Genomic DNA, 25,436 nt, shown 5'->3' with positions numbered 1-25,436 from the left:
GCACTTCTCCACCTTCCTAATAAAAGTCAAAACATTCTCTGGTGTAGGAAATATAAGTGTTATTTATTAAAGTTATATGCCAGCCATTTCAAACAAAGAAAAAACATTAAAATAATGAATATTCATATTACAATAACTTGAATATTAGCAAAGATGGCAAGAAAGGGAGTAGAGGTAGAAAGAACGAGTAGAGGTAGAAAGTTCTTCCTTCAAATCTTCTCAGAAACACCTGTCAGTCATGCTGAGCTTAGAGTGAGGCTCCCATCCTGAGCTTCCATTGACGGAGAATGGATTCAACCTGGGATTCTCAACCAGAATACGACATCTGAACCATTGCTCCATGCTAATTCTCATCATTTACCTTTGTGAGGCCACAACCTGGATTTCAAAATGTGATCTCATTTTTAGTTTTTTTTATATCGGGTGAACATTTCAGTTATGCAGTGTTTTGGATATGCTTTGCTTTGCAACCCTGAAAATGGAAGCAGCTGCTTTAATGGGTTGCAGATGCTAATTCTCATCATTTACCTTTGTGAGGTCAGAACCTGGATTTCAAAATGTGATCTCATTTTTGTTTTTTTATATCGGGTGAACATTTCAGTTATGCAGTGTTTTGGATATGCTTTGCTTTGCAACCCTGAAAATGGAAGCAGCTGCTTTAATGGGTTGCAGATGCCATGTTAGTTCTTTTCCACCTTCCAAATAAAATTCAAAACATTGTCTGGTGCAGGAAACACAAGAATTATAGGATTATTATTTATTAAATTTATATGCCAACCATATCAACCAATTATCAAATAATAATCAAACATTAAAATCATAAATATTGACTTTAAAAATAACTTTAAAGTTAACAAAGATGGCAAGGAAAGGAATAAGGCACAAATGGTGTAAAGGCAGAATCTTTCCTCAGACCATTAAGAACCTTCAGTATGCTCTGAAGAGAGTAGAAGAGGGGGAAGGAAGCAGGAAGGTTGGAGGGAAAGAGGAGGAGAAGTGGGGAGAAACGGGAGGGGAGTGGTGAGGGAAAAAGGAGAGGAGAGGAAGAAGAGGGAAGTAGGAAAGAAAGGAGAGAGGGAGAAAGAAAGTAGAGAAGAGGAAAGAGAGAGAAGGAGGGTGGATACAATGAAAGGGGAAATGGACGAGCAGCACCCAAACTTACGTGTATGTACAGTATTTATGTATGGCGATATATAATACCTACAGCATTACTGATATAACAAATGTTAAATACTTGAAAAAATGTTTATATTTCATTGTTTGGTTTGTGGTATATGAAAGGAACTGTGAAAAAACACACACACACAAAAACAACCTTCAGTATGAAATGCCTCCATTATGGTTCCAGGCCAATCGGCACAGATTATAACACCCTGGAAGACAGTGAGAAATCACTACCATTGTCCTGATACACAACCTGCATGATTGTGTCCATGAAGTCAGCAGGAATCAATCTTGTTCAAAGGAAACTTCTATATGACAGTGTAGAAGCTGGCCAAATAGCAAATTCAATAGGATAGTGAATAAAATATGCAAAAGACACTATTGTCTTAAAATTACAGACTGTAAAAAAGGATCATTAAAATAAGTTGGGTAGTTGAAGAAATAAGTGTTGAATTAAAATGCATGTTAGATAAAAAGGTTTTTAGGAGGGGCTCATAATGAGGACTGTAACATACAGCAAATGTAAATATTACATGTAGTTTTATATTTGTTACATGTGAAAAAGTGTACCGTATAAATAATGTAAAAAATAATAACAAAGACAAATAATTAGTGTAACATAAAAGGAAATAAATTCTTTCTCCCAAAGTGATGAGCAGATCTGAGTGTAGAGAGCTTGTGAGCACTTTTCCCAGAAAAGCAAAAATAAAATGTTGGGTTGCAGTAGATGAAATGAATCATTTTTTTGCAAGGACAAAATAGGCCCATCCAGTCAGTTTCCAATCTTGATGTGACTCTCAGCTTCTTTAGAAGATTATGGAGGAAGAGTTTTATACAGATGCAAATGTGACACAGTGAGAATCAGTGATATAACATGGGCCTATCAGGGAAATATGAAATTGCCCCAAAGGGTCAATAGATGGGGATAGGACAACTCATCACAGCCAACTCTCTATGGCTGTCTCACCGGAGCTGACTCATCCTAGCCGACTCACTGCAGCTAACTCACCACAAGACAGCTTGCTGTGGAACAATTCAACACGGGATAACTCAAAAGAGAGACCAGTAAAAAAGCAGCTCATCCCAACCTCAAGGAATGTCATGGCTCCATTGGAGGAATGACCGGAGGAGCAGGACGAGGCAACCCGGTTCCTCGGGCCTCAGAAGGATTGCTAGAGAGGAAGAGAAGGCACAGAATGACAAGAGTGAGGGGGGAGGAGATGGAAAGGGCAGGCCGTGGAGCAGAAGAGTGATGGAGCTCCGGAGATGAGCAATTTCGCCCCCCCCCATCCCTAAGCACAGAGAATGGAGAAGGCTCACCTGGAGAATAGGATTTAAGACACCACGGTGAGGGACTTTTGTCGGGAACAAGTGTTGTATTTGCCAGCAACACTTGCCATGATTCAAGACTTGCTGTTTGCTCTGCTTTGCCTTGCCTAGCCTTGCCGTGTACGAGTTCACAGTGACCCAGCTCGGCTCTGGCCATGGCCCCGGCGAACTCTCTGTGCAAGAGACTCATGTGACCGAGTTTCCTGAACTGTTTTTGCTGTGTTTCTCTCTGTGTTTCTCTCTCTGTGTTTCTGTGTTTCTCTCTCTGCTAGCTTCAAGGAACTGCTTGAGGTGTGTGCATATGTTAGAGCCTTGCTCTTGGGCTTAAAGTGAAGTGTGGGGATTTGGGGGAAGGTTGGTTCAATAAAAGGGATCCAAGCCTTCGCATTCGCGGCCGTTTACTTATGTGCCTCGCCCCGGATCATAATAAGGACTTTTAACCTGAGAAGATTTAAACCTAGATGAAGACGAGGCGCTGAATTGTCCTGCGGTGAGTTGGCTGGGGCAAGTCAGCCATGGTGACTTGTACTAGTCCCAGAGGAGGAACAGAGCAACTTTGTTAAGCTAGGATTTCAAGACGGATCCTCAGATTTACAACTAAAATCTATGTGGCAACTAGCAAATCTGGGTGTGACAGAAGATACTACGCACACAGATGCTTCTCCAATAAACTCTGCTCAAGCCAGGAGCTCCCTTTATTTTTTAATGAGGTTGCATTATCCGGGCTTGTAACAACTTTCTGGCCGGCTGCAGAGAAAACGTTTCTCCATGGAGCATATGGTACTACTGGCTCCTTTTCCGTCTACATAAGCACAGAAACCTTCTCCTCGCACTGCAAACCTGAAAAAATACAAGGAGTTACTATTTGCCTGGGCAGAAAATAGCATTTGGAAAAAAAATAGCATTCCAAGAACGTTCCCATATTTAGAGAATAGGGAACATCTACCAACACTGCACTTTCAAACGCACTTGATCACTATTTCTATTTTCTGTTATTTACAGGGGTGTCAAACTCAATTTCATTGAGGGCCGCATCAGCATTGCGGTTGCCCTCAGGGGGCCGGGTGGATATGGTCAGGGTGGGCGTGGCCTACTGAGTGGGCGTGGCTAGAGTGCGTATGGCCTACTGGGTGGGCGTGGCCAGCTCTACATCGTTCGCATCAAGGGTGTCTATGGGGGCCTGGGCAGGAGTGGGACAGATCTGAGGGTCTCTGGCAGAAGGAGGGTCTCTGGGCCAGGGCCAAGGCAGTGGGGGCCGTTCCCTCACTGTTCCCAGGATGGCTTCGCGGGCCACATGAAACCACTTCACGGGCCGGATCCGGCCCCCGGGCCTTGTGTTTGACATGTTTGTGTTATTAGAAGAGATTCCAGAATGTTTTGAATTCATCAGTGGGTAGCTAGAACCAAAAAGACAATTAGCCAAACCTTAATGAAGTAACTTCCATGAACTGTTTTCAGAATTCAGTGAACACTTTAAATCTGAATATTGTAAGTTGTGAGCACTTCCTAAATAATAGAAATTTGAGTATGATACTTGGTTATCCATATATTTGCCATTTAATAATCTGAGCTATTTAGTATCAAGGAAGCACATATGGATTTTGTTGTTGGGTATCTGTGAAAAACTTCAGGAAGTTTACAGCATTTCGTCTTTGAAGTACAAAGCGCAAAAGGAACTTTTTGGTTCAAAATTTCAGTGATCAACTAGACCAGGGGTAGGCAACCTTGGCTCTTTTATGACTCGTGGACTTCAACTCCCAGAATTCCTGAGCCAGCCATGCTGAGGAGAAAGGGAGATGTTTCCATTCTGAGCCATGCTGGCTCAGGAATTCTGGGAGTTGAAGTCCACGAGTCATAAAAGAGCCAAGGTTGCCCACCCCTGAACTAGACAGTTAGGGATGTTCTTGCACCTCTGAAGTACTGCACTGAAACACTGAAATTTTAAATTCAATTTTCAGATCCATACTTTGTAGTTCAAATTCCAAATGTTGTAAACTTGCTAAAGTGTTTGATATATACCTAAGTTCAAATTCATTAAACTTTCAAGCACCTGACTTTCTAAGAAACAAGAAAAAAGTTAAGGAAATGATTGGTCCATTAGTGGGGGAAAGTGGGAAGAAGGTGACAAGCAACAGGGAGAAAGCAGAACTATTTAATTCATTTTTTGCATCTGTCTTTACACAAAGGGAAAAAACAGTGCAACCTACCAAAACCAGTGCCATAAAAAACAGAATAGAAACGCAAGTTAAGATAGGCAAGAAAATGGTAAGTGAGCACCTGTCCAGCCTAGACGAGTTCAAATCACCAGGACCAGATGGATTACACCCCAAGGTTCTCAAGGAACTGGCAGACGTGATCTCAGAACCACTGAACTATATTTTTCAAAGATCCTGGAGCACTGGGGAACTACCAGAGGACTGGAAGAGAGCTGATGTAGTTCCCATCTTCAAAAAAGGGGAAAAAACAGATCCAGGAAACTACAGACCTATCAGCCTGACCTCAATACCTGGGAAGATTCTGGAAAAGATAATCAAACAACAAATCAGCGAACACCTTGATGTGAACAAAGTTATCACTAAAAGCCAACATGGGTTTGTCAAAAACAGATCGTGCCAGACAAACCTTATTGCATTCTTTGACCAAGTGACAAAACTAGTGGACCAGAGGAATGCTGTAGATTTAATTTACTTGGATTTCAGTAAGGCATTTGATAAAGTAGATCACAACCTACTACTTGATAAGATAGAAGAATGTGGGTTAGATAGCATCACCACCAGATGGATTTGTAGCTGGCTGACAGGCCGTACTCAGTGTGTGGTCCTCAATGGAACTGCATCTACATGGAAGGAAGTGTGTAGTGAGGTGCCCCAGGGCTCTGTTCTGGGCCCAGTGCTCTTCAACATCTTCATCAACGATTTGGATGAGGGGATAGATGGGGAACTCATCAAATTTGCAGATGACACCAAGCTGGCAGGAATAGCCAATATTCCAGAAGATAGGCTTAAGATACAGGAGGATCTGGACAGACTCGAACACTGGGCACTATCTAACAAAATGAAATTCAATGGTGAAAAAAGTAAGGTTCTGCATTTAGGCAGGAAAAATCAAATGCACAGGTATAGTATAGGTGGTACCTTGCTCGATAGTAGTAACTGTGAGAGGGATCTCAGAGTCCTAGTGGACAATCACTTAAATATGAGCCAGCAGTGTGCTGCAGCTGCCAAAAAAGCCAACACAGTGCTAGGCTGCATTAACAGAGGGATAGAATCAAGATCACATGAAGTACTAATACCACTTTACAATGCCTTGGTAAGGCCACACCTGGAATACTGCATCCAGTTTTGGTCACCACGATGTAAAAAAGATGTCGAGACTCTAGAAAGGGTACAGAGAAGAGCAACAAAGATGATTAGGGGGCTGGAGGCTAAAACATATAGGGAACGGTTGCTGGAATTGGGTATGTGTAGTTTAATGAAGAGAAGGGTGAGGGGTGACATGATAGCAGTGTTCCAGTATCTCAGGGGCTGCCACAAAGAAGAGGGAGTCAAGCTATTCTCGAAAGCACCTGAAAGCAGGACAAGAAGCAATGGATGGAAACTAGTCAAGGAGAGAAGCAACCTAGAACTAAGGAGAAACTTCCTGACAGTTAGAACAATTAACCAGTGGAACAACCTGCCTCCAGAAGTGGTGAATGCTCCAACACTGGAAGTTTTTAAGAAGAGACTGGACAGCCATTTGTCTGAAATGGTATAGGGTTTCCTGCCTTAGCAGGGGGTTGGACTAGATGAACTCCAAGGTCCCTTCTAAATTATTATTATTATTATTATTATTATTATTATTATTATTATTATTATTATTATTATTATTATTATTATTATTATTATTATTATTATAACTGAGGACTTGATTATAATCAGTCTTAAAGGTAAAAGGTAAAGGTTCCCCCGCACATACGTGCTAGTCATTTCCGACTCTAGGGGCCGGTGCTCATCTCCGTTTCAAAGCCGAAGAGCCAGCGCTTGTCCGAGGACGTCTCCGTGGTCATGTGGCCGGCATGACTAGACGCCAAAGGCGCACGGAACGCTGTTACCTTCCCACTGGAGTGGTCCCTATTTTTCTACTTGCATTTTTATGTGCTTTTGAACTGCTAGGTTGGCAGAAGCTGGGACGAGTAACAGGCGCTCACTCTGTTACGCGGCACTCGGGATTTGACCCGCCAAACTGCCGACCATCTGATCGACAAGCTCAGCGTCCTAACCCACTGAGCCACCGCGTCCCTTTTTAATGTCTATAAATGCTTCAAAAAGAAAACAAACAAACAAATAAATAAACACAACATACTTACTGGTTTTTAAACTCTGTGCCATTGAACCATTTCCAGACCTGCTTAATTTCTCTTGAGAGACCAAACCAATAATGAAAGGGATGGAAAATTTCCACCCAAAAATCCTAAAAGGGAAAAAAATGCATAGTACAGTAAAATCCTTATTTAGCACACTAATCGGAGAAAGAGACTGTTATGTTCATTGGCACAAGAACATAAAATTAAGATAATACTAATGTATTAACTGAAATGATGTATACAGTCATATGAAAAAGTCCTTAGCAATTCTTAAAAAGTACATAAATACAACCTCTGATGAACAACAACACATGACATATTGTATCGTGTCATTGTTTATTTTATGAAAAAAAATCAAAATGGAGAAGCCCTGTGTGAAAAATGAAATAACCCTTACTGCTTTCTAGAGCAGGGCTTTTCAACCTTTTTACCGATTGCATCACTTTTAGAATATGACAATATCCAAGTACCACCAATCGCGTAGCAAGGAGTCAAAAACCTGATGACCAAAAAACCCCGGAAAAGTAATGAAGTACAGGTAGTCCTTGACTTACAACAGTCTACTTAGTGACTGTTCAAAGTTACAACGGCACTGAAAAAAAGTGACTTATGACCATTTTTCTCACTTGACCATTGCAGCATCCCCAGGGTCATGTGATTTACATTCGAATGCTTGGCAACTGATTCATATTTATGATGGTTACATTGCCCCAGGGTCACGTGATCGCCTTTTGCAACCTTCTGACAAGCAAAGTCAGTGGGGAAACCAGATTCACTTAGCAACCGTGGCAAGTAAAGTCATAAAATGGGGGCAAAAGTCATTTAACAAATTTCTCTCCCCCCCTTTTATATCCTCTCTTCTCTCCCCCTCACCTTTTGCTTTTCACCTTTTACCATGCCTAGCCTTGAGAACTGCCTTACGCCTTTTACCTTGCCTTTGCCTTAAGGACTGCCTTTTGTTTTGTGCCTTGACTTTGTGCCTTGCAGACTACAGTTTGTCTCGTGGACTCACTTTGCCGGGTAGACTTGTCTTGGGACACTGGACCTTGCCCAGTGAGCGTCCTCCTACTCTGTGGATTTCTTTGTTATATACGGCCTGTTGTTTGGTTGCCTTTAGGGTAGCGTAGGGTGCAGCCTTCAAGGGACACGGTGGCTCAGTGGGTTAGGACGCTGAGCTTGTCGATCAGAAGGTCGGCAGTTTGGCGGGTCGAATCCCGAGTGCCGTGTAACAGAGTGAGCGCCTGTTACTCGTCCCAGCTTCTGCCAACCTAGCAGTTCGAAAGCACGTAAAAATGCAAGTAGAAAAATAGGGACCACAACGGTGGGAAGGTAACAGCGTTCCGTGCGCCTTTGGTGTCTAGTCATGCCGGCCACATGACCACGGAGACATCCTCGGACAAGCGCTGGCTCTTCGGCTTTGAAAAGGAGATGAGCACCGGCCCCTAGAGTCGGAAACAACTAGCACGCATGTGCGGGTGAACCTTTACCTTTACCTTTAGGGTGGAGCCTTACCGGTCATTGGAGGGCCGTTTGTTGGACCATTTACATAGAGTAATAAAGGACTCTTTAGATAAAAAAATATCAAATGCCATGACATATGTACACTTACAAAGATCATGTGCAGGCTATTTGAATTACTGCAATCAATGCAAAACCAGAACTGAAAAACTGTCAAATAATTCAAAGTGCAGGTTGTACAAAGAGGCAGAAGAAAAAATAGATCATATAGACAATTTGTACAAGAAAACTGGGCTGTATTTGTGTTACGATGTACTGCTGTAATTATTAATAGCACACAAACTGAATTGGACAGGAGAAAGTGACAATTCACTACGCATTATACCCTCTTAGTGACATTGAAAGATTATATCTGTCCTGCAGAGATGGAGGCAGATTTTAAGTCAAAGTGTCAAAGAAAAGCATGCATTGGCTGATTACATGATAGACATCCAAGAATACAGACGGATGTAAGTTAAAAATTGGAACTTAAGAATCGGCAGAAAGTAAAAGATGAAAATCAAAATAATGTAATAAACAAACAGAATGCTAGCAAGGAAAAGCATTACATGATCAATTTCTACCAAAAATGGAAGGGAAAGTGGATAAAGATGAAACCTGGCAATGGCATAAAACTGGAAATGAAAAAAAAGGAAAACAAAGAAACTAAAGCCTTGATTTTGACTGCTATTTGAACTAATGCAATCAAGGCTAGAATTGAAAAAAATTATCAAATGATTTATTTATTTTTTTAATTCCATTTATATCCCGCCCTTCTCCGAAGACTCAGGGCGGCTTACAAGCTTAGCAGTAGCCTTCATTCTATGTATATGCCTGCTTATTAGGGCTTTCACACACACACACACCAAGCGGCATTATTACAAAGTCAGCTTAATTGCCCCCAACAATCTGGGTCCTCATTTTACCTACCTCGGAAGGATGGAAGGCTGAGTCAACCTTGAGCCTGGTGGGATGCGAACCTGCACTAATTGCAGGCAGCTGGTGTTACTTAAGGAGGCATTAGCCCACTGCTCCACCAAGGCTCTTAAAGTGCAGGTTGTGCAAAGAGGCAGAAGAAACAGTAGATCATATACTCAACTTGTGTAAGAAAATCACACAAATAGATTGTAAACAATGAGATAATACAGTTGCCAAATGATTAACTAGAATATGTGTAAAAATTATGTGACAGTAATGAAAATTTGGTGGGAACTTGTAAGAGTACTTGAAAATAAGCAGATTTAATTACTGTGAGATTTCCAAATACAAACAGACAAAGTGTTGGCTCTTAACGCTAGATTTAACTGTGCTTGAAAAGAAAGAGTGGCTAATTTATGCAGCAATACCAGGAGATAGTAGAATACAAGAAAAAGAATTGGAGAAGATCAGAAAATATCAAGATCTGAATACTGAAACTGACAGTTTATAGCATAAACTGACCAGGATGGTCTCGGTTGTTATTGTAACACTAAATAAAGGTAAAGGTAAAGGTTCCCCCGCACATGCGTGCTAGTCGTTTCCGACTCTAGGGGCCGGTGCTCATCTCCGTTTCAAAGCCGAAGAGCCAGCGCTTGTCCGAGGACGTCTCCGTGGTCATGTGGCCGGCATGACTAGACACCAAAGGCACACGGAACGCTGTTACCTTCCCACCGGAGTGGTCCCTATTTTTCTACTTGCATTTTTACGTGCTTTCGAACTGCTAGGTTGGCAGAAGCTGGGACGAGTAACAGGCGCTCACTCTGCTACGCGGCACTCGGGATTTGACCCGCCAAACTACCGACCTTCTGATCGACAAGCTTAGCATCCTAACCCACTGAGCCACCGTGTCCCTTAATACCATATCCCAAAATCTTGCATGGCTCTTAGAAAATCCACACATTGAAACAATATCCATCTGTCAATTACAAAAGGCCATGCTGCTGGACCTGCAAATATACTACACTGATAGAACTGGCAGATGTGACTTCACGATACAAATCTCCTCTCAGAAACTAAAGACTTGGAACATCTGATCAAGAAAATCAAGAGAACAAAATGAGAATTTTGGTCTCTTTCTGAACATCAAAAAGGCCAAACTCATGACCCACTGCAAGGAATGGAAACATCAAAAGAGAAATTGAAGGGGAAGTGATAGAATGTGTAGAAAAATTCAGTTTCCTACGATCGCAGATTGCTCAAAGCAGTGAATGCAGCCCAGAAATAAAATGTGAGATTGCACTGGACCACACAGCAATGATGAACCTGAGCCAAATATGGGGAAAAAAGCAAGGACATCAGCCTGGGAACCAAACGTAGGTTAGTCTGTTCTATAGTGTTCCCTGTAGCTACTTATGGCTGTCAAAGTTGGACCTTAAAAAAGCAAGATAGGCAGAAAATAAACTTATTTGAGCTGGGGTGCTGGAGAAGACTCCTGCATATTTCTTGGATGACAAAGCTGACTAACAAGCAAGTACTGGAGCGCGTAACACCAGACATGTCACTGGAAGGCAAAAACCACGAAACTGTATCTCACTTACTTAGGCCATGTTGTGTGTGAGAATTCACTAGAGAAAGCAATTATGTTTGGAAGAGTTAGCGATAAAAGGAAATTAGGCTGTCCAAGAATATGTGGCTGGACACCATCAAACCTGAGACCTGCTAGAACATAGAGAAAAAAATCAAAGAAGTAAAGCAAGATTGGAAGATGTCGGGACCTGGCCCACAGAACTGGCAAGAGTCAAACAGGATTGAATGGATAACAACATCATGATCAATGGCTTCCGGATTTTTTAACCCATTCTTTAAGTTAGCTGAAACTGTTGCAATGTAAAATATCGTTTGGATACCTTGAGGGTATACCCAAACAGAATGAGAATTTTAGTAATATATAAGGTAAAGGGAAAGGTTCCACCGCACATCCGTGCTAGTCGTTTCCAACTCTAGGGGCCGGTGCTCATCTCCGTTTCAAAGCCGAAGAGCCAGTGCTTGTCCGAGGACGTCTCCGTGGTCATGTGGCCGGCATGACTAGACGCCAAATTTAAAAAAAGAATTAAACAACAGATACAATAATTGCAAGACAATTTAACCCAGTAAAAAGCCTACTTAAAAACCGTAGTCAGGCCAGGCCTGCTTGTTGGAACAACCAGGTCTTCAGGTGACAGCGGAAGGACCGAAGGTCAGGGGCCGTCCGCAGCTCCGGGGGCAATTCATTCCAGAGGGTCGGCACGCCCACAGAGAAGGCTCTCCTCCTGGGGGTCGCCAGCCGGCATTGCCTGGCCGACGGCACCCTAAGGAGGCCGACTCTGTGGGAGCGAACCAGGCGATGGGAGGTTGACATTGGCAGCAGGTGGTCTCGCAAGTACCCCGGGCCTAAGCCATGTAGGGCTTTAAATTGTAGGGCTTTAAAGGTTATTACCAGCACCTTGAATTGCATGTCTAATTATTCCTTACCAATTCCTTCTGTGTATCAATCACAGCCAAGGATGCATTAAATGAAGAACAGGTCGTTAAACTGAGAGACCAATTCTTTTCTTCTTTTGATATGTAGAAACATTTTCCTCTGTATCCAATCCAGAAATCAGGGCAGGCAACGCTTACAATGGAAAGGCAAGGCAGACATGTTTCTGTTCTATAAACTGGAAAAAGAAAACCAAAATGGACAAATCATAGAGCTCACAATTAACTACAATTCTGACAACACAGTTTGAATAGTTAGTATCAATCCACCTCATTTAAACTGCAATTCCAGGATTTAAGGAAACCAAGTGAGTTAACCTGTAAATACAGCAAGTGTTAAGTGCAGAATATCAGAAGCCAAGGTGATTCAAATGAATGCAAGTTTTATTTCATGTAAATCCTCTTTATTGTATGTAGATTGCAGGTAGATTCCCTACAAGTATCTGAACTACCAACAGTAAAAGCAAATTGGCGATAGATAAGAGTCAATTGAATTCAAGGTGGGGTGGACTTAAATCTCTTGTGGGTGCAAAGGGACTTAAGGCTGATGATGTGCTTGACTCCTCCCTCAGCGTCAGCCTGGTCATCTCCTACAAACAGTTCTCAATTATCGACCACATTTGGGCCTAGCAATTCCATCACTAACAATAGGCTTGTGAAGTGAAAAATCACATGACTGCCAAAGGTATAAAGGCAGTTTGTCAGTTTCAGCTGCACTTAAACAAATCACCACAAGCAACATTACATGACTGCAACTTGTGACTTCCTAATGGCTTCCCCATTGACTTTGCTTGTCAGAAGCTGCCCAAAACTGAACTAGTAGATGAATTTGTGTACCTTGATAAAAAAATTATTAAACGCGAGAAATGGATGGAGAAAATTTAAGACTGCAAATACTGATAAAAAGGAAGGATATGCGGTTTGTTGTTGTTGGTTAGCTGCGAAGTCGTGTCTGATCCATCGCGACCCCATGGACGATGTTCCTCCAGGCCTTCCTGTCCTCTACCATCTTCTGGAGTCCATTTAGGCTCATGCCTACTGCTTCAGTGACTCCATCCAGCCACCTCATTCTCTGTCGTCTTCTTCTTCTATTGCCCTCAACCTTTCCCAGCATTAGGCTCTTCTCCAGTGAGTCCTTCCTTCTCATTAGGTGGCCAAAGTATCTGAGTTTCAGCTTCAGGATCTGGCCTTCTAAAGAGCAGTCAGGGTTGATCTCCTCTAGGACTGACCGGTTTGATCGCCTTGCAGTCCAAGGGACTTGCAGGAGTCTTCTCCAGCACCATAGTTCAAAGGCCTCAATTCTTTGCCTCTCAGCCTTTCTTATTGTCCAACTTTCACTGCCATACATTGCAACTGGGAAGACCATAGCCTTGACTATAGTCCATTGTAGGGAGTAAATATCAACAAAAGTAAAAATAGCTTGTGCATAAGAGTGTAGTTCTACCTATTCTGTTGTGTTCTTTGAAAACGCCATCAAATGGGACTTAGGAGGTGCCTTTTGTATTGTGGTGCCTGCTCTCAGGAATTAGAGCTGTGATGACGCAGTGATTAGAATGCAGTATTGCAGACTAATTCTGTTGACTGCCAGCTGCCCACAGTTTGACTGTTCGATCTTGACCAGCTCAAGGTTGACTCAGCCTTCCATCCTTCTGAGGTCAGTAAAATGAGGAGCCAGATTGTTGGGGGTAATAAGATGACTATGTAAAACTGCTTAGAGGACTGTAAATCACTATGAAGTGGTATATAAGTCTAACTGCTATTGCTATTAAGTCCCCCCACACACACACACCCTGATATCTGACTGGCCTGAGTTGGCTTTTGGGAAAGCTCTGAAGATCTGGCTATTCTCTTGGGCTCTGGGGCCAGGATGTTACATGAGCTTCTCCTGGGAGGTGTAATAGATGTTGGTGGGTGACCAACTGTGTATTTCATTGTGACTTTATGTTTTTTAACCAAATATATTGTAATTTTATTTCTATAGCTATAGATTGCCTGGAATCCTACTTCTTGCAAGTTGGATGACCATGTATATTCTTTAAATTAATGCTCCCAAAACTGTTTCTTTAATCACACAAAACCATTTATCTGAAAATCCTTTTCATCCAATGTAGGGTACTCTAAGTCAATTTAAATGTCTCTGTTGGGATAGGGTAATAGGTTCTTACGTCATTACCCAAAGAAAAACAACTTTCACTCAGTTTGGGGTAATTTGCCCAGGTTTGGGTAGCACTGCTTAAAACAAAATAAATAACTAAATATGGAAGTGAGAATTCAGCACAAAAGGAGAAACATAAAAGTAGATTAGCTATCATAGGAAAAGGACCAAATTTGGTGTAGTGATTTAAGACATCAGGCTAAAAACTGGGAGACTGGGAGTTCTAGTCCTGCCTTAGGCCCAAAGCCAGCTGGGTGACCTTGGGCCAGTCACTTTCTCTTAGCCCAGGGAAGGAGTTGGAGACAGGGGCAAGCTACTTCCAAAATCTTGCCCCGCAAAGTGCAGAGACTTGTCCTGGCAGTTCCTAGAGTTAAGATTAACACAAAGGTATCATAAAAGAACTTCTCAAAAAAGCTACACTAAGAATGGATTATTTGAGCGTGTGTCATAAAACAAATCAAATGCAAATTTGTTTATGTTGGATTGGGGAGTCTTCTTTCCTTTCCTCTCTTCACTCTGTACCTGTTTTGGCTTGTCACAGAACAACCTTCCCTTCCTGGGACATTTGTGAGTGTCAAAAAAAAAGTCTAGATGGCAATCAACAGCAGTGCAATTAAATTCCTGCCTTTTGGATACGCAGGCAACATTTGACACACGTACAAAGTCTAATTTTCAACTGCACTGCAGCAGTCCTCACCTTAACTCATTTGGCATACCTCACCCCCAGTCGCTGTGATTTCCTTCCAAATTGTTCTGTGGTTTAGATTCATGCATGTGGTGATCTTCATTTAAATGACAACAACAGCAGCAACAAAACTAAGGAGAAAGGTAAAACAGAAATCTCTCCTTACTTACCTGCCAATGGAATTGTAGCAATGATCAAAGCTGCGAATACAACAGCTGCTACAGTGAATTTTTGGCATTTAGTTATGACCGCTGAAAAATAGACAGGAAAATATTAGGAGACGACGTTCGTAATTTCATTAAGACTGTTTTGATTTTTTAATGTTTCACTGTCTTATAAACCACTCAGGGTTGTAGTCAGATTACAGCATACTAAATTAGATTTTGTTATCGGATTTGCAGCTGTTGATCCCACCAAGATTAATCCTGAATGTCCCTCATCTCCTTCTCTCGCCCTCCATAGCAAAGGTAGGGAACTATGGTCCTTCTACGACAAGTCATAAAGGAGTCATAGTTCCCCATCCCCCCTCTATAAGGAAAGAATAAAGAAGCAGTTAGTGTGACTTCAAGGAGCACAAAAGCACAGCCTTGCTGTCTGTTGTGTGTGACCTTCAGATTTCTTTCTCCACAGAACAGATAAAGTGGATCTGGAATGGCTTACACCAGACATGGCAAACCCAAGGCCTGGGGGCCAGATCCGGCCCGTGAAGTGGTTTCATGTGGCCCGCGAAGCCATCCTGGAAACAGTGAGGGAACGGCCCCCACTGCCTTGGCCCTGGCCCAGAGACCCTCCTTCTGCCAGAGACCCTCAGATCTCTCCCACTCCTGCCCAGGCCCCCATAGGCACCCTTGATGCCAACGATGTAGAGCTGGCCATGCCCACCCAGTAGGCCATACGCACTCTAGCCATGCCTACCCAGTAGGCCACACCCACCCTGGCCATACCCACCCGGCCCCCTGAGGGCAACCGCAATGCTGATGCGGCCCTCAATGAAATTGAGTTTGACACCCCTGGCTTACACCCTCTAGTAATGGTATTTAAGGCCCTACATGGCAGGGGTCCGGAGTACCTTAGGGAACACCTGCTGCCGGCATCAACTTCCCTTCGCCCTGTGCGTTCCCACAGAGAGGGCCTCCTCAGGGTGCCACCGATCACAGAATGTCGATTGGTGGCCCCCAGGGGGAGATCCTTCTCTGTGGGCGCCCCGGAGCTATGGAATCAGTTACCGGTTGAGCTTCGGATGGCGCCCGATCTTCGCTCCTTCCGTCGCGATCTAAAGACATTCTTATTTGAACAAGCCAGCCTGGCCTGATGGGGGATGGGCGGGTTTTTTTAATGGTTATTTTAATATTTGTACTTACTGTTTTTAGTGGGCATATATTTAATCCTTTTTAACTTTTGTAACTCTGTATTTTTATGCCTGCCCTGAGTCCTTCGGGAGAAGGGCGGTATATAAATAAAATTATTATTATTATTATTATCCTTCTCATAGTTGTGAGACACACAAAGTCAATCTCAATCCCACTACTCTTAAATGCCTAACAGCTCTGACAGATGAGAAAGCTTGGCAACACTTGTGAGAGTGCTAATTTCCAAGTCCAAACATTCTGTATCGCAAAATACAACTCAAGTGCTGCATAGAGCGGTGGCCCCCAAACCTTTTGGGCAGAAGGGACTGTTTCTGTGGAGTTTTTCTGCAGATTGGAGAGGGGGGGCATGGTTTGGTGCACTGTCTGCATCCCAGGCATGTGTGGATGGGCTTTGCTTGTTTGCACGACCCAGTTTCTAACATGCTGCAGACCAGTGTGGTTTGTGGCCCGGGCCTTGGGGGACCCCTGGCAGAGGACAGCAGTGAAAAACAGAGCATGCCATCCCAACCTAATCATCACGACCGTAGTGGTGCAATGGTTAGAATGCAGCACTGCAGGCTACTTCTGCTGACTGCCTGCAGCCAGCAGTTCGAGTCTCACCAGCTCAAGGTTGACTCAGCCTTCCATCCTTCTGAGGTCGGTAAAATGAGGACCCAGATTGTTGGGGGGAATATGCTGACTCTGTAAACTGCTTAGAGAGGGCTGCAAAGCACTATGAAACTGTATATAAGTCTAGGTGCTATTGCTATCTTCTCCAACAGCATTACAGCAGTTAAACAAATCTTGTTCTATGAGGCGAAGGTATTAACATCAATTCCTTCCCCCTTGGATGGATGATCTGGACTTCTGTCTCCAACCGTAATAGCCAAGTCAGTGGCAAGGTTTCTGTCTTGAAGATTATGTGGGAAACTCACCAAACCTCCCATGTTGGCCAAAAGTCAGTTTTGTGCGTGATTTTTTATTTTCAAATAGAGGAACATCCCAAATTCCTCTCCTCAAAACCAGGGAAAAAAAGTAAAATAATATCCTGATTTTCACATAGGGTGGCCCAGCTTCACCCACTCTGTTTCATTACTTCTCCCTTCAAGATTACAAAAGATCCCAGGCAGGCTGTCTACCTTTGTTTTTACCAGCATCACATGGACTCTCTGCATCAGAGCTTCCAGGAGAAGATGTACTTGTCATCTCAGTAGTCAAAGGATCACAATATCCAGAAACAACTTCTACCAAAATTGAAAGGCAAAAAGTTAGGCTTTAGTTTTGCTATTGAGAAAACGCTGCTCCCCAATACCCAACCAGGTTTCCCTCTTTCTCAGACAAAACCACTTAAATATTTTAAATAGCTGAAACCTCACAAAATCCTCAAATCTTGCATTGCCGAATATTCACAGGCAGAACCCAAGGTGACTTGCAAAAAAAAAATCTCATGAGAGTTATCATCTTGCAAGATTTCAGGTAACTGTAGTCGTAGGAAAAACTGGGCCTAGATCTGGGATATTTCCACTGCTTTTGTGGTGTACATTGGAAGATCTCTGCTTTTGCACAAGCAGGTATGTATACTGCTGAATTCTATCTGAAACTGACACTCCGCACAGAATCCAAGGTGTGAAAGTCTCTGATTTGCTCAACAAGCCTCTTAAAGCTTAGAAGATCATCTGGAAGAGTCCTTTCAGCTGCTCTTCCTGGTTCATCAAATTTAGAGTAGTTGGTTCCAGTACAATTCTTACCATAAGAAGCAGGGATGACTGAAGAAAACAATCCTACAGGTAACCATTTCTCTGACCAGTTTCCCCCAATTCTAGCTTGAATCCAGTTATCTCCAGATATTCAGATCAAAACTTTTCCCAATTCATGTTTTTTCAACTCATGCCTGGCTTACTTATTGTGATTCCTCCACTTAATGTAGCAACCAACGTTTTTAGCCATATAATCAATAAGTTTTCCTGATTTCATTAGGGCTTTTCTCCTGCTTCCTGTAGTTCTCAGCTGAGTGTAAGAAAGATCTGAATGCCGCACCTGTAATTATTCCTGGCATCTTCCACGCTTTATGTATTACAAAAACATATCAGGGTTCACACTGCATGGAAAGAAAAGAATTTGGTATTACTGTACTCATCCTTGCACAGGAACATATATCTATATTTATCATATTATTTTTTTAGTAAGTATGGCAAGGCTATGGATCAGAAAAATGCATTTTAGAATGATGGAAGAAATGAAGGTGAGAGAGACATATTGATATGAAGACAGTTGCAGAAACATGGCAAAAGAAAGCAACAGACAGTTAAGACTAAAAAAAGCAGAGAAACAAAGGAGATTGCGGTAGAAATAAATTGTTTTAGAAGTGGATGAGAAAAATTAGTGTTTAAAAGAGTGAAATAAATATAAAAAGTAATGAAACAATTCAGAATGGAATAGAGATGGAATGACTGAAGGAAGATTTTGGAGATGTTTATGAAAATAATATGATAAAACATGTAAACGAAGAATGCTTTAAAATAAGTGTTCCCCCCCAAAATGCTGAAAACAAATGATGTAAGAATACTGAAAACTACATGATGTAACTGGACTAAGAGTATAAAATAAGCACACAATGTAATTTATGAAATGCACATTCAATTTTTAATTTGTGTGGGAAGACTGCATCTGTGACTGATGCTTCAAAGAACCCCATATTTATTATTTATTTATTTTAATATTATGCTATGTTAGTTTTTATTTTATTATTTTATTTTATTATTCCTATAGCCACTCATCTCAACCAATGATTCTAGGCGGATCACAATTCAGAAACAATTAAATCTTAAAAATATTTCAGAACAATAAAAACAGTAAAAAAAATCCTCATTAAAACAATAAAAACATTAAGACGTCTAATTTGAGTACAAAGTAAGACAGCCGGTCTGTTAACAATATAGCGGGGAGAGGGGGCGGTGGCTTGGTCCATGTAGTTCTCCAGACTCAGGAGCATAACCAGGTTTTTAAAGCTTTGGCTGATGGGCTCTGCACCAAGCAAACTCTGGGGAAAAAGGCGATCCCTCAGGTACCATGATCTCTATTCAACAGAAAATTGGCTGGAGTGATGGTTAAAAGTACAGAGAGATTTGTTTGCAAAACATGCATGGAAGGTGTTCGGCAGAATTCTAACATGATGCAAGAAGGACCTTTGTTGTTGTTAGCTGCGAAGTCGTGTCCGACCCATCGCGACCCTATGGACAACATTCCTCCAGGCCTTTCTGTCCTCTACCATCTTCTGGAGTCCATTTAAGCTCACGCCTACTGCTTCAGTGACTCCATCCAGCCACCTCATTCTCTGTCGTCCCCTTCTTCTATTGCCCTCGATCTTTCCCAGCATTAGGCTCTTCTCCAGTGAGTCCTTCCTTCTCATTAGGTGGCCAAAGTATTTGAGTTTCAACTTCAGGATCTGGCCTTCTAAAGAGTAGTCAGGGTTGATCTCCTCTAGGACTGACCGGTTTGATCGCCTTGCAGTCCAAGGGACTCGCAGGAGTCTTCTCCAGCACCATAGTTCAAAGGCCTCAATTCTTTGGCGCTCAGCCTTTCTTATGGTCCAACTTTCACTGCCATACATTGCAACTGGGAAGACCATAGCCTTGACTATACGCACTTTTGTTGACAGGGTGATGTCTCTGCTTTTTAGTGTGCTGTCTAGATTTGTCATGGCTTTCCTCCCCAGGAGCAAGCGTCTTTTAATTTCTTGGCTACAGTCCCCATCTGCAGTGATCTTGGAGCCCAGGAAAATAAAATCTGTCACTACCTCCATTTCTTCCCCATCTATTTGCCAGGAATTGAGAGGGCCAGATGCCATGATCTTGGTTTTCTTAATGTTAAGTTTCAACCCAAGTTTTGCACTCTCCTTCTTCACCCGCAACAAGAGGCTCTTTAGTTCTTCTTCACTTTCTGCCATTAGAGTGGTATCATCTGCGTATCTTAGGTTGTTGATATTTCTTCCGGCAATCTTAATTCCAACTTTTGATTCATCTAGCCCTGCCTTTCTCATGATGTGCTCTGCATATAAGTTAAATAGGCAGGGCGACAGTATACAGCCTTGCCGGACTCCTTTCCCAATTTTAAACCAATCAGTAGTTCCATGTCCAGTTCTCACTGTTGCTTCTTGACCCGCATATAGGTTTCTCAAGAGACAAATAAGATGGTCTGGTACTCCCATCTCTTTAAGAACTTGCCACAGTTTGTTATGATCCACACAATCAAAGGCTTTAGCATAGTCAATGAAGCAGAAGTAGATGTTTTTCTGGAACTCCCTAGCTTTCTCCATGATCCAGCGTATGTTGGCAATTTGATCTCTAGTTCCTCTGCCTCTTCGAAATCCTGCCTGTACTTCTGGTAGTTCTCGATCCACATACTGCTGAAGTCTAGCTTGTAGGATTTTAAGCATGACTTTACTAGCATGAGAAATGAGTGCAATGGTGCGATAGTTTGAACATTCTTTGGCACTGCCTTTCTTTGGAATTGGAAGGACCTTACCAACATTTAAAACAGTAAAATCAATCCAGTAGTTAGCGTGCTAGAAACCAACAACACAACTCCTCCCCCCCCCACTCCCGGGGTGAAACAGATCTATCTTAATTTTGTTCCTAAAATGGAATAGTGTAGGGTTATTGCATCCAAACTCAGGCATCCAGAGTTTGGTGTGGAGCAGCCAAAAATTACAATTTGGAAGAGAGAATTTTACCTTTATTAAGGGGCTTCTCTGCCCATCTGAAAATTAGAATCATCAACTAATTCAGGCAAAGCAAAAACATTTATTAATATAATATAAAGTTGGAAGGGACCTTGGAGGTCATCTAGTCCAACCCCCTGCTCAGGCAGGAAACCCTATACCATTTCAGGCAAATGGCTGTCCAGTCTCTTCTTAAAAACCTCCAGTGTTGGAGCATTCACCACCTCTGGAGGCAGGTTGTTCCACTGGTTAATTGTTCTGTCAGGAAGTTTCTCCTTAGTTCTAGGTTGCTTCTCTCCTTGACTAGTTTCCATCCGTTGCTTCTTGTCCTGCTTTCAGGTGCTTTGGAGAATAGCTTGGCTCCCTCTTCTTTGGGGCAGCCCCTGAGATATTGGAACACCGCTATCATGTCACCCCTCACCCTTCTCTTCATTAAACTACACATACCCAATTCCAGCACTGGTTTACATGTGTGACTTGACCAATACAAAACATTGGTTCTAGATAATATTCCCAAAGTGGCAAATTTACCTTGCATTATTCTTTCCCAGCTGGGTTTGTATCTTTCTTACAATTTGCAAACTTATTCAAGGACTTTCAGAAGATGCTATTGTGCAGTTGCCAAAAAGTAGTTCTCACATGCCAAAGAAATGTCTTTGACTAAGAAGGGAAAAATATGTTTTCTTAATTTTTTTTTAAAAAAAAACTGGGTTAAACGTGCAAATACCACATTTTAAAATGCTAATAATGAAGTCTGAAATTCGAGAGAACAGGGCCACCCTGTTCCTAATGCCTGTGACTCACAACAAAGGCTGTTCCTTGGAAAATCAAAATCAGTAGGTCATGTCAAATATATTCACAGCAGGATCTATACTATACAACCCAGCAAAGACTCATATGGGCGGCATGGAACAATACAGGTAGTCTTTGACTTATGACCATAATTAAGCACATTATTTATGTTTCTAAGTGAAACATTTGTTAAGTGAGTTTTACCCCATTTTATGACTTTCCCCACATGTTACGTGAATCACTGCAGGTGTTAAATTAGTAACACGGTTGTTAAATGAATCTAGCTTCCCCATTGGCTTCGCTTGTCAAAAGGTTACAAAAGGTGTTCATGTGATCCGGGGACACTGCAAAGTCATAAATATGAGTCAGTTGCCAAGCATATGAAATTTGACCATGGGGATGTTGTAATGGTTGTGTGAAAAATGGCCACTTTTTTCAGTGATGTTGTAATTTCAAATGGTCACTAAACATATGGTTCCAAGTCGAGGACTATCTGTATTTAAATGGTTGTGTGAAAAATGGCCACTTTTTTTCAGTGATGTTGTAATTTCAAATGGTCACTAAACATATGGTTCCAAGTCGAGGACTATCTGTATTTAAATGGGCAATATACTGAAGAGTTTATAAGGTTGACTAGCCTTCCATTCTTCTGAGGTCGGTAAAACGAGGACCAAAATTTTGGGGGCAATATGCTGACTCTGTAAACTGCTTAGAGAGGGCTGTAAAACACTATGAAGCTGTATATAAGTCTAAGTGCTAGTGCTATACACCACAGTAAGTCTCTTGAATTGGGACCAGAAAGCTTTGAGAAAGGTTAAAATAAATGTTACCCTTGGTAACCTTAATGGACTTTTGCCACCCAGAACTGAAAAATTATGCTTTAAGGATTTGTTTATAGATAAGAGGTGAGATACGGGAATAAGACATTTTCCACTGAAATACTAGAGAAGGTGATAAGTTATTAAAATATATACTTATCAGTGCTTTTTTTGTAAAAGAAAAAGGTGCTGGAACTCACACATGTCATACAACCCACCTTGCCTATCCTACAAGGTTCCATCCAAAAAAGGTGCCGGAACTCCGTTCTGAGCGTTCTATGAGAAAAATAGCCCTGCTTGTTATAGAGGTGAAGTCATTTCTTTAAACATTTCCTTCCTTCCTTGCACATTTTAATTTCTCTTTTGGTTTTTAGTTGGTATTAGTTCTTCTCTTTTTAACGGCAACGGTCAGTAACATTATTACATAAGTGCTTTTTCTTCCACGTCCTAGTCAACAAAAAGCTATTATTGTGCTTCGTGCTGCCTGCAAGCAGGAACCTCATCACAAGGCTAGAGTAAATACACTCACCAAAATGTACCGCAGTGCTAAACTAATCCTACTAATTATTGTATAATGTATATCATTAACAGGTGTGTGATCCAACCTAGTGTACCCCGTTTGCAAAATAAAACCCCAAAACCCAGAGAAGGACCTACATAAATTCTAATCACCCAGAAGGACAATTAACGATTAGAACAACTAACCAGTGGAACAACCTGCCTCCAGAGGTGGTGAATGCTCCAACACTGGAGGTTTTTAAGAAGAGACTGGACAGCCATTTGCCTGAAATGGTATAAGGTTTCCTGCCTGAGCAGGGGGTTGGACTAGATGACCTCCAAGGTCCCTTCCAACTTCTTCTTCTTCTTCTTCTTCTTCTTCTTCTTCTTCTTCTTCTTATTCTTATTCTTATTATTATTATTATTATTATTATTATTATTATTATTATTATTATTATTATTATTATTATTATTACATGAATTCTAATCTCCCCGAAGTTATTGTTGAGGGGGGATTAACCTCACACTAAAGGACTGGCACGCTTTTTGACAAACTTCAAAGGGGGCGGGGGGAGGGAAGCGTGCGACCCCGCTGCGAGTCCTCCGCCAAATATGGGAAACATCCGCGAGGCCCAACTACAGCTCCATCCAGGCAGCCCCTTCAGACTTGTTAGGCCTCGAAATCTTCCAGCTCCTCGGGCTAAAAAAAAAAAAAGCTAATTTGCCTTGCCTTTCCTATCAATTGCCCTGCGGCCAGCCTCCTCTCGCCTTCCCTTTTTTGCTCTAGGGCACGGGGGTAGGCAACCTCGGCTCTTTTATGACTCGTGGACTTCAACTCCCAGAATTCCTGAGCCAGCCATGGCTGGCTCAGGAATCCTGGGAGTTGAAGTCCACGAGTCATAAAAGAGCCGAGGTTGCCTACCCGCTGCTCTAGGGCGTCTGGCAGCAGATCGCTCGGTGAAGGCCCTTTGTAAAACTTGCTCGCCTCTCCCTTCTTCCGACCTGCCCATAAAAAGACGCCCCCGCATCGTGGAGCGCAGCATTAAAGACGCGGGGAAACCCCGACACCCAACAGACCAGGCGCCAAGAGCGGGCCTGGCTCTCCGCGAGAGATGTTTCCCCACCACCGGCAGACCTCGGAGCCCCTTCCCCACCTGAGCGTATAGCGGCCGAGGGTTTCTTCCTTCTCCTCGCCTTTGGCGCCTTGTGCAGGCTAAATGACATCATGGCGGGCTCGCCGCCAAACGGGGAAGCTGGCGCGCTTCCGCGCGCAGGGTCGTTTGCAAAACAACCTCGTAGCCTCCCCGTTTCCTCACCCGATCAAATCGTTGGGGCGACTTAAGAAACGCAGAGGCCGGCGCCGCTTTCGCTTCCCGCAGAAGAAGCGGCTACCCCCTCGAGTTGCGTTTCCCAAGTTTGTCAAATGTCGAATTTCAACTCTCAGAATTCATTCCTCAGTCCGTACGTCTTAAAACAGGGGTCTTCAAACTTGGCCCTTTTATGACTTGTGGACTTCAACTCCCAGAATTCCTCAGCCAGCATGCCTGGCTGAGGAATTCTGGGAGTTGAAGTCCACAAGTCATAAAAGGGCCAAGTTTGAAGACCCCTGTGACTTAAAAGTTGTCGAGGTTGGGAAACGCGACTCCAGAGCGCTCTCCTTCCCCCCCACTCCATATTTGGGATTTTCCGATTTGTGTCTTCTCCGCTTACGTATCTGCAGCTCCCTAGTTATAGGCTGGCTAGTGCCGCCGCACCCTCTCCCAAAGAAATCATACCCATGTTGATGCAGGGGGGGGAAAAAAAAGCAAAGGCAAAGATCTGTGCGTGGACAATACCTTTTATGGAACCAAATCTAAGAACAGGCAACCTTGAAGTTCCTTTAGGAAGCCATATTAAAACATCCCAGGCAGATGACCATTCACACTTTTTTTTAAATTCCATTTACATCCCACCCTTCTCCGAAGACTCAGGGCGGCTTACAAGCTTAGCAGTAGCCTTCATTCTATGTATATGTTCTATATAAGTCTGCTCAGTTCATAACAATTCTGGCCCGCATACAAATTAAAGCCCTAATACAAAAATGGAAAAAAGAAGATGAAAACCCTGGGACCCAACACATTCATATAATTCATTCAGAAAACTATTATTTTTGTAAGAAAGGAGCCAGGTCTTCAAGGTTTCTCTGTGGGCGCGCCGGATTTGTGGAACCGTTTGCCGGTTGAGCTCCGGATGGCGCCCGGCTTTCGCTCCTTCCGACTCGATCTGAAGACCTACTTGTTCAAACAAGCCGTCCTGGCCTGATGGGTGATGGGTTTGGGTTTTATTATTGTTTTAATGTATTTTAACTTACTGCTGTAAGCTTTTGGGCACCCTGTTTAATCTCTTTTAATTTTTGTATTCTTGTATTTTTGTATGTTTGCCCTGTTCACCGCCCTGAGTCCTTCGGGAGAAGGGCGGTATACAAATAAAATAATAATAATAATAATTATTATTATTATTATTATTATTATTATTATTATTATTATTATTATTATTATTATTATTATTATTATTATTTATATGCCTGCTTATTAGGGCTTTCACACACACCCCAAGCGGCATTATTACAAAGTCAGCTTAATTGCCCCCAACAATCTGGGTCCTCATTTTACC

General features: G+C 42.5%; 1 protein-coding gene across 4 annotated transcripts; it reads right to left on the bottom strand.

Annotated features, from left to right (window-relative positions):
• Positions 1-42: 42 nt before the first annotated feature.
• Positions 43-24,231, bottom strand: LOC308662200 (C-type lectin domain family 2 member D-like). 4 transcript variants are annotated; one of them, XM_081317753.1, is made up of 8 exons: positions 23,939-24,231; positions 17,096-17,200; positions 14,778-14,858; positions 11,762-11,946; positions 6,839-6,942; positions 3,216-3,333; positions 2,253-2,338; positions 43-721 (listed from the first exon to the last, which is right to left on the bottom strand). In XM_081317753.1, exons 1-7 carry the CDS (start codon positions 24,009-24,011, stop codon positions 2,264-2,266), a joined length of 741 nt encoding a protein of 246 aa, XP_081173879.1. In that variant the 5' UTR covers positions 24,012-24,231; the 3' UTR covers positions 43-721; positions 2,253-2,263. The 4 variants fall into 4 exon arrangements, with proteins under 4 accessions (XP_081173879.1, XP_081173881.1, XP_081173880.1 ...); XM_081317755.1 differs by adding an exon at positions 17,994-18,054 and having other exon boundaries at positions 43-2,338; positions 24,101-24,226; XM_081317754.1 differs by adding an exon at positions 17,994-18,054 and having other exon boundaries at positions 43-2,338; positions 23,939-23,987.
• Positions 24,232-25,436: the final 1,205 nt, after the last annotated feature.

This window comes from Vipera berus (genome assembly GCF_964194415.1).
Source record: "Vipera berus genome assembly, chromosome: 2".
In the NCBI taxonomy this organism is placed as follows: domain Eukaryota; kingdom Metazoa; phylum Chordata; class Lepidosauria; order Squamata; family Viperidae; genus Vipera; species Vipera berus.
The sequence above is the reverse complement of the archived record's forward strand: the minus strand, read 5'-3'. Positions and strand labels throughout refer to the sequence as shown.